We start from the raw sequence: 8,933 nt of genomic DNA, 5'->3' as shown, positions 1-8,933 counted from the left end.
CTTGAGGAAGATTAATTTATTGCCAATTAAAGTGGGATAGCAACAAAGAAAAAAATAAAAACCGCCTTCCCCCAACGTCCCTTTTCTACCCAGACTCAACTTTACTCTTCTGCCTCCACTACCACAACGGTGCGGAGGGATCAGGGATGGCCAGTTGAGGGTCAGGTCATGGTGTCTGTAGCAGCTCCTCTCCCCTCACACTATTCCCTGGCTCCAGCATGGTGTCCCTCCCACGGGATAGAGTCTCTCATGAACTGCTGCAGCAGTTCAAGAGGATCCTCCTCTTGATGGGGCAGTCTTTCAGGAACGGACTGTTGCAGACTGCAACCCCCGTGAGCCACAGCTCCTGCCAGAAAACCGGCTCCTGCACGAACTCTCCATGGGCTGCAGCTTCCTGCAGGGCTCATCCACCCCTCTGTCGTGTGGTCCTGCACAGGCTGCGGTGTGGTTGTCTGCTCCGGTGTGCTCCACAGTGGGATGCGGGGGAACAACCTGCTTCACCATGGTCTAAAAAGATGTAACTGCTAAACCACAGTAGGAGGGTACTAATATTAAGAGCATTAGTGTATCAGTTAACATACGTGTTCACTTGTATGGAGACACAGGCTGCAGGGGATCCAGTGCCTGGAGCAGAGACTCCTGCTTCTCCTTTGTGGACTGGTGTGGTGAAAGTTTATTAAATAATGATTGATTACTGCTTATGAAGAAGTCTTTGATCATGCATGTAATCAGGACTGTTTAACTCGGGCAGTGAGCTCAAGGACAACTACAAATCACATTTAGTGAGTCAGACAGGTGGTGCTTGTCCCAGGCCCCCTGCGCAGGCAGGATGCATGCGGGACCACCCAGACAACAAATACGGTGTGCAGCTGTGTTGTGACAGTAACTCAACCATGCTCGGACATCTGGCCAGCATCATTGGTGCGTGTGGACCTTATGGACCATGAGATCTGCATGTGGCACAAACTTTAAAACCTTGCATACACTAGGTATGTAAGCTGGTTTTGTTTTCACAAAGTATAAAGGCAGGCAAGCTCTGGGACTGGGCCAGAAGCCTCACCTATGGGTGGAGGCACCGTGTAGGAACTTCCCAGTTACTGAGATACTCCGGGCATCAGTGGCAGTGGGGTTTCCCAGCTGAAGCGTGGGCTTGGATGATGTTATTAAGGTGGTAATTGGTGATGTATCCTTTTCTTAACCACTGTAATGCTTTACAGTCACAATTTGGTGCATCGCTCCTATTGCTCTTCTATCATATTGTGTGTAATAACCAGTACTGTTTCCTTTTATCATATTGCATGATATTTTACTTTATTATATTGTAATATAATAAACAAGATTTATTGTTATATGTTATTTGGAGTCCATTTTTTCTTGGTACTCAGTCAGTCAGCAAAACACAAGCCAGGCTCACAGACAGGATACAAGTTAAAATGTCTGTATTTAATAAAAAAGAGGCAAGTTCAACTGTCGCTAGTGTGACGATTGATACTCCCAGGTAGGAACACATGCCTTACTTGTATTTTAGCCACCAAGTGGTCTTGTTGTGCTGGACTTTGTGAAAGTTGGGATGCATGCTTGGGAGAAGCAGAACCCCTTGATGTGGTAAAACGTGTGCAAAAGGTACCTGTTGGAAAAGGGAAGGGAGTGGCTGCGTTAGGGCGTTGTGGATGGAATTTGCTAACGGCTTAGAGGAAACAGCATCAGCAGCAGGAGCAGATTTGTGTAGAGAAAGTGGAGTCAGAGCAATACGTAATTTGTAAAGTGAGGTGGTCCTGTTGCAGTGCCAGAATTGTTCGTTGAATACAAGTTGGATGCTTACCAGACTGTGGCTGAGAAGGGTTCGGGTTGCTCAGTGGTAAGTATTGTAAATGGTGGCGTAGAGTGAAAAGGGAAAAGATGTGCAGTTACTGCTGAGGCAGGAACACGGTGGGATCCTGACGAGTGGGACGGTGATACATGGAGTCAACTGATTCAGATGTGAGTGTAGGGGGAGAGTTTGTTTCTGAGGTTGTAGAGATAAAACTCATCACTACAGAAGAAAATTAGAATCGGGGCCAGATGGATGGCAAGTGAGACATGATGTAATTGAGGATTATACTCAGCATGAAATTAATGATATGACAGCGATTCTGGCAGAAATCAAGGGAATCTTTGCTCACTTGGATGGTGCAGCCGTATGATTTAGGAGCGTCAGGAATTGCATTGGATGCTGTAGATAGTAAGAAGTTTGTAACATCAAGTTCTGATTCTTTTGTGCAAGATGTTTTTCAAATTCATGATGAGGGAGATATTTATTTGTTCGCCTTCGCAGCTGCAGGTTGCAACTGCAAATACCCCAACGGAAGGGGACTGGCCAGGAGGAGATTAAAAGAGTGCATACAGTGTCTCAAAGAGGAAGGGATGAAAATTGCTGCCTTCATAGGAGACGTCGGCACGATGATACAGGCTGGGTTAACTGCACCTGTTAGGAATAATAGCATTAAAATTGCTCTGCCTGCATATAACAATGTCATCATGACACTTTTTAATAAATGAGACAGGGAGCCCCATAGAAGAAGTAATTGGGAAGGTACAACAATTGGGAGATTTAGGGGAATGGGATCTGATGCAAAACACAGGGCATGGTAATAGAAATGAAAATAATAAAGCTGAAAATAATAGAATCTCACAGAAAGAAATGTTCGCTGCTTTGTTAAAAGATGTCAAGATAAGATTGATGGAATTCCTACAAATGAGATGTGGAGGTTATTTAAACAGAGGAGGAAATAAATCAAGTAAGTAAATAGCCATAGCCGGCAGAGGTTTGCAGAATCGCCCAAGGATGCAGCTCAGCCTTCTGCCCCACCCTGCGGACCTGGAGGGGGTCCCCACACCCCAGCAGAGGGCCCCCACTGGAGAGTCACACTTTCCAGGGCACAGGGAGGACTGGGGACAGTTTGACGAGCCACATCCCTGGCGCGATGTCAAAACCTTCCTTCAGTAATTTGAAGAGTTAAAAGATGGAATGAAAAGAGGGCCAAGCTCCAATACAAAGGTAGGTTAAGAAAGACAGTCACCCACATGTGGAGCTGCAAATTTATTGGAAGACTCAATTCCCCCAACAAGTCAGAGCCCTTGTAGATTCAGGAGCAGAGGCCTCTTTAATTTACAGAAATGCAGAGTGATTTAAAGGTCCGAAGCTGTTCAAACTAAAATTGAAATGAAAATAGGAAATTTTCCAAAAAGAACCTGTCTGGTTACAATTGTCCTAATCCCCAAATATATTATTGGAATTGGTATTTAAAAAGGGTTAACATTGCATTTACAAGACCGACAGTATCAGTTTGGAGTAAAGCTATATATTATGGCTACACCTGTACTTGTAGGAAAAGTAAAAATGTCCCAGACACAGATTCCTTCTGCAATGAAAGTTGTTACAACAAAACAATACAGAATCCCAGAGGACATGAGGAAATTTCATCAATAAAGGATCTGTTAGAGACAGGCATTTTAAAACCGACCACTGCTGCCTGGAATAATCCAGTGTGGCCGGTGAAGAAAAGCGATGAGACCTGGTGAATGACCGTGGGTTACAGGCAGCTAAATACGCTCCGCTGTTAACAGCCACAGTGCCAGATACTGTCACTTTGATTGAAAAGGTGCAACAACATCCAGGAACCTGGTATGCAGCAATTCATGTGGCTAAAGCTTTCTTTACAATACCCAGCGCCGAGGAGCACTGGGAACAACTCGCCTGTACTGGGCAAGGCAGACAGTGTACTTTTACCCATCTGCCTCAAGGGTGGGTACACAGCCCTACCATTTGTCACCGGACAGTGGCTGAGTGTCTGCATTTGTTGACGCCGCCAGCCACCATACAGACAGTATGCTATATTGACATTATGATTCAGGGAGAAAGTGAGCAAAGAGGTGCAAGATCAATTAGAATTGTTAATTCAGCATATGAAAAACAAAGGATGGCAGATTAATCCAAGCAAAGTCAGGGACCAGCTCAGGCAGTGAAGTTTTTAGGGATACAGTGGCATCGTCGACACAAAGAAATACTGCCAGAAGCCAGGCAGAAAAATTTGGATTTTGCAACACCGTAAAATAAAACCAATGCACAAAGAGTTATTGGATTATTTGGATTTTGGAGACAGCATACTCCATGTTTAGGGCAAATTCTTGCTCCTTTGTATGAAATGACCTGGAAGACATAGGAATTTGAATGGGAATTATGTCCCTGCTAACAGATGTTTTCTTTAGGAACAGGATCATGACCTTTTAGCTCCATCTTTTACAGAACTACCTGTTTTGAATCATGAATCTTGTCCTATGTCTTATGGTCCATTTGGGCAATACCATTACCCCAGGAAGCTATCCAGGAATGACTAATACAATGACCACAAGCTGGTGGTGGAGAAATAGTACCCACTTATGAACACAAAGCAACAATACCTGCGAAGTGAATAAACCTTGTCAGGTAGTTAACCTGATGTTTTCACCAGGAGTGACCTTGTGGAGAGCCCTTGGAAGGAATGGACGTCTCTTCATGCAATATCAAGCGGACCAAGACACAGTGACTTTGTCAAATGATAGTACTATTGCTACCAAATGCAATACTTTTACCCCTTGTTAAAGATATTACAGAGAGGCAGCACCAGCTTGGCTGACAGGCTCAGCTGTGCCCATGGTGGGTCTGTTGGGACCGGCTGTGGCTGCCATGGGCAGCTCTACTCACCAAGGCCACCCCTACTCACCAAGGCCACCCCTGCAGCACCCTTGCTACCACACCCTTGCCACCTAAACCCAATACACCTCTTTTCAAAGCAGCTGCTTGTAACTTCAAAGATGCACTAATAAGGTAATTTTAACTTGGAAATTCAATGCCTTCATCCTGTAAAACAGGCCATAGGCGTCTGATGTAAAAAAATTAAAAAAATCTTCATCAGGTAGTTTCTTTGACAGCTTTCTTTCTCTGAGACTACTTGGTTGAATTTTGGTAACTTACTGTCAATGGGTTGAAGTCAGAAATAGTTATTTTCCACAGGAGTAACTTCAAGTAAAGTTGAATACAGTTGTCTTTTAATTACAGGTATAACAGCAGTGAAATTGAAATACAAAATTAGCACATAGGATTTGCATAGAGATAATCACTACTAAAGAAGTACAAACTTCTAAAATTTCACAACTAGAAAGATTTTACTGCTAAACAACAGTAGCACAATAGTAAGATACTAATATTAAGAATGTTAGTATATCAGTTAATACATGTTTTTACTTGTACAGACCCAAACCTGATCAGCAGAAAGCTGATGATGGGCTTGACTTACATTGTTACCACAGAACCACAGAAAAATATTAACTTGAAGCACAGTTTTTATTTCTTTTAACATAGATTAAGCAGGTTTTTTATCATAAAAAAGCTTTAAGTATCCCCTTATAACAATAATGGATTTTGACGACAGATCACAACAGGCATGTAGGTATGATAGACATTATCTGTAACCAGTAGCTACAATGCAGACTAAGCTTAATGCTGGGACTCTTGAACCAGACTTCTTTACTGTAACTTCATTATTAATTTCAACTCTTAAATGGAAATTCAAGCTGCATTCACTAAAATCCCCAGCTTTCAAAGTAATACTCGCAATTATTGCACTTGTACTGGTTGTATTGGCTTAGTAAAGCCGTTCTAAAGCAACAGTTTAATATTTGTACATTTTAAAGCACTTGATCTTATCTACAAAGAAAATAAACATGATTATACCACCATTTATTTCAACTTAATTGTGAATATTCTTAATTTTCAGAGTTTAAATGGATGTGCAATTAGTAACTACACTAGAAAAGCAACAAATGCTGTAACTACCCTATGATGACTAGTTTGGTCCATGTCAGTAATCAAGTGATGTTATAAAAAATAAACTAGTTTATTTTGTATAAAATGAGTAATGTTGCATTTTTCAGATTGCACAGTACAAACAAGCTAATATCTAAATTAATACTGTTACAGGTAGTTATTACATAGGGACAGCAGCTAGAAAAAATAAGTACCTCAAAGCAACAGACTTCTGCAGCCATCTTTCCATAACATTGTATGAAAGTTAAATATGTCTTAGTTACAAGTATGCATATTATAAAATGTTTGAAAAATGTTTAAGTATGAGCTGTTAAACTAATTTTCCATAGCAAGAGTATATGATGATATTTACATTTTAAAAATTCATTTTTCAGAAAAGAATTTACAATGAAATAAATAACCTTCAGCAATCCCTTAAACCCAACTACAAGATCTGTAAGTGGCAGTAAAAAACAGTCAAGCCACCTTGTGTCAATGTTAGGTCAGTAAAATATGCCTCATCCAGTAAGAAGTGCAACTCTGCTTTACTAGTCATCTAGAAACATGCACAATACATCTAAGTACCTTCAAATATGGTACAACCTCGAGTATTTGTACAAGAGTATTCACAAAAACATACAATATATTTTACAGTCCTTTAATACAAAATATTGATATCAAACCAATCTGAACTGCATTGATCAGACATTTTTTTAGGCAGGCAAGCTGCGAAGGATAACAGTTCTTAAATTTAATCCCCTCTTTGCCTTTTAAACTCAAGCAAGAGATAAGTAGTTTCGTCAGAACATGTGTTGGTGATGTAAAGGTACTGATGAATATTAGTTGAACCTGTCTCCATATGTATTCGCTGTCTCTCAACACTATTAAAGTATTAACAGCTACAAGCTAGTCTGAAGATTGCATAAAAAAAAATCTTGCCTCTTTTTGAAATTATTAGATGAAACTGCTGCTTAGTTATCCCCACTAAAGATTTCAAAGATTGAAATATTAAAAAAATAAAGAGTTCAAATCTAAAACATGGAAGCATGTCTAAGAGCTGGTTTGCTTCCTTTCACACCTGATGCTTGGGAAGTAATTAATCTTCCACTTAAGACACAATACAGTCATAACTGCCTTCTTGGAATGAATCCTCATCCTCTGTCTTAGATTTGTCCTCTTCATGCCTGCTTGCATTGCTGCTCCCAGCATCACTCTGAGGATTAGTGCCATGGCTAGAAGACGTCCTGCTTTCCTCAGCTCTGGGGTTTGCTTGTTCAGTAACCTTAGAAAGATTCACTGGCTGAAAAGCTTCAGGCTGTACTTGCTCTTCTACTATTTCACTTAGTTTCTGGATCTGTGGTTTGATGCTATTCAGAAATGGCTTGTACCCAGGGCTAGGAAAATAATGGTATAGAACACCATGAGTCAATTACAAAAAGCGTACTTCTGTCATATGCCCGAAAAGCAGCTTTTCCTGGGAGATGTTTGCTATAAATAATTATCTTCTATAATCCTTCCTGTACAATTTTTTTTCTTTTAAATAGAGGGAAAAAGGCAACTATAATCAAACAAATTATGTTGGGGAAATCAAACAAAGTTGGGGACACTGTTGTTTGGGGTTTAATTTGTTGTTTGTTCCGCCTCCACCCCCCCAGCACCCCCACTCCCTCCAGTTTGTTCACAACTGTATTAAGTGACTGTCCTGAATTTTCCTGTAAAAGTGCTTTTAAGTAACTGTTTCAGCTAGAGCCGAGATAACTCAAAGTTATTTTTCAGGCAACTAATTATCTACAACTGGAATGAAAATGACATGGAAAATAACACTTACCAATCTGTAGAAGCCCATTTGTCAACAGCATGTAGGCCAGTCTTGATATTCTGACAGATTTCTCCATCAATATCAGAGGATTGCATTATGCTGAAAACCTGGTTGATCACTGAAGATTCTCTGAGGATAAGGCCTATGATAATACACCAATCCAGACATCCTGCTTCCATGAAGATATGTAGCAAGTACCTAGAGAGAGAAACAGTCTACTTACTACTTTTTGCACTCAGAAGACAAAATCCCAGTGTGATTCTGTAGACTGTTTTTTTCTCCTAATGCTGCATACTAGTAATTTTTAGTTTCAAATACAAAGATTATGTTACCTACCGCAGCTGGACCTGTGACTTGTGCGGCCCTTTACTAGCCAGTTCCAAAGAGAGATGTTCAAGCTCTGACTGAGTTAAACTTAAACTGGAGAAGTTTTCATCCACCATGGTCCAGTCACCATCCACCACAGAACTTGTTTCCGTCAGGTCTGTTGCTGAACCAATGCTGCATTCATCACCTATCAAAAACACTCAGAAACATAAGGGAAAAAGAAACTGCTTACTTCCATGAGACTCAGAATTTCAGAACTACCACTTCCTACAGAAATAAACAAATTACACAGTACTGCTTTGCTCACAGTGCTCATAAGGTACTACGGGCATACACTGTCCATCCCACTTCAGCATTCTTCTTGTCACACTATATGGTAGAACAATTACTGCAGGAATGCAGTAGTTTTTCTATCAAATAAAAATAATTCTGCAGAATAGTATCAATAAGGGATCCTACAGATATGTTGGCAACCACTGTCAGGGCACAGCGACAGCCTCTTACATACTATAGTCTTATGTCTGCAGGAAGGGTTGCAGTCTGTCTAAAGATACCACCTTCTTAACCTTTAACTTTTTTAAAAAACAAAGGTGGAATAGCAACTTCTTTTCTTCATACAAAACTCTGAGCATTCTGAATGCTTGGTAATGTAAATATTTACCTGCACTAATTTCAAGAAGAGGTGTTTCTACTAAAAACGTGAAGAGTAGATGCAGCCACAGAATTTTCACAAGAACAGTAACAGCAAAGTGAAAACCATTACAGTGGTGAGTTATGAAGTCATAGTGAAGTCATGAGGGCACCTACCCTCCAGAACAGCTGCCATATTAAAGTAGATGCAACTTTTCTGTGGAACATGTTTACAAAGCCAGAAAGTAATTTTATTAGCTTCTTGCCCATGAATGCCACTGCTGGCTTATTTATTTACGAAGTTATTATTATTAGAATTCAGCTTGTAACATT

General features: G+C 40.6%; 1 protein-coding gene across 4 annotated transcripts in view; it reads right to left on the bottom strand.

The window, feature by feature from the left end:
- Positions 1-5,045: 5,045 nt before the first annotated feature.
- RIC1 (RIC1 homolog, RAB6A GEF complex partner 1) overlaps positions 5,046-8,933 on the bottom strand; it is a 53,691-nt gene continuing 49,803 nt past the window's right edge. For all 4 annotated transcript variants that reach the window (XM_005434756.4, XM_027799047.2, XM_027799045.2 and 1 more), the window contains 3 exons: positions 7,980-8,157; positions 7,653-7,841; positions 5,046-7,218 (listed from right to left, as the gene is read on the bottom strand). In XM_005434756.4, the coding sequence (XP_005434813.1) occupies positions 6,933-7,218; positions 7,653-7,841; positions 7,980-8,157 (653 nt within the window). In that variant the 3' untranslated portion in view covers positions 5,046-6,932. The remainder of the gene's footprint in view (positions 7,219-7,652; positions 7,842-7,979; positions 8,158-8,933) is intronic.

Source organism: Falco cherrug, chromosome Z, assembly GCF_023634085.1.
Source record: "Falco cherrug isolate bFalChe1 chromosome Z, bFalChe1.pri, whole genome shotgun sequence".
NCBI lineage: Eukaryota > Metazoa > Chordata > Aves > Falconiformes > Falconidae > Falco > Falco cherrug.
Note: the sequence above shows the minus strand (reverse complement) of the source record. Positions and strands in the feature narration are given on the sequence as shown.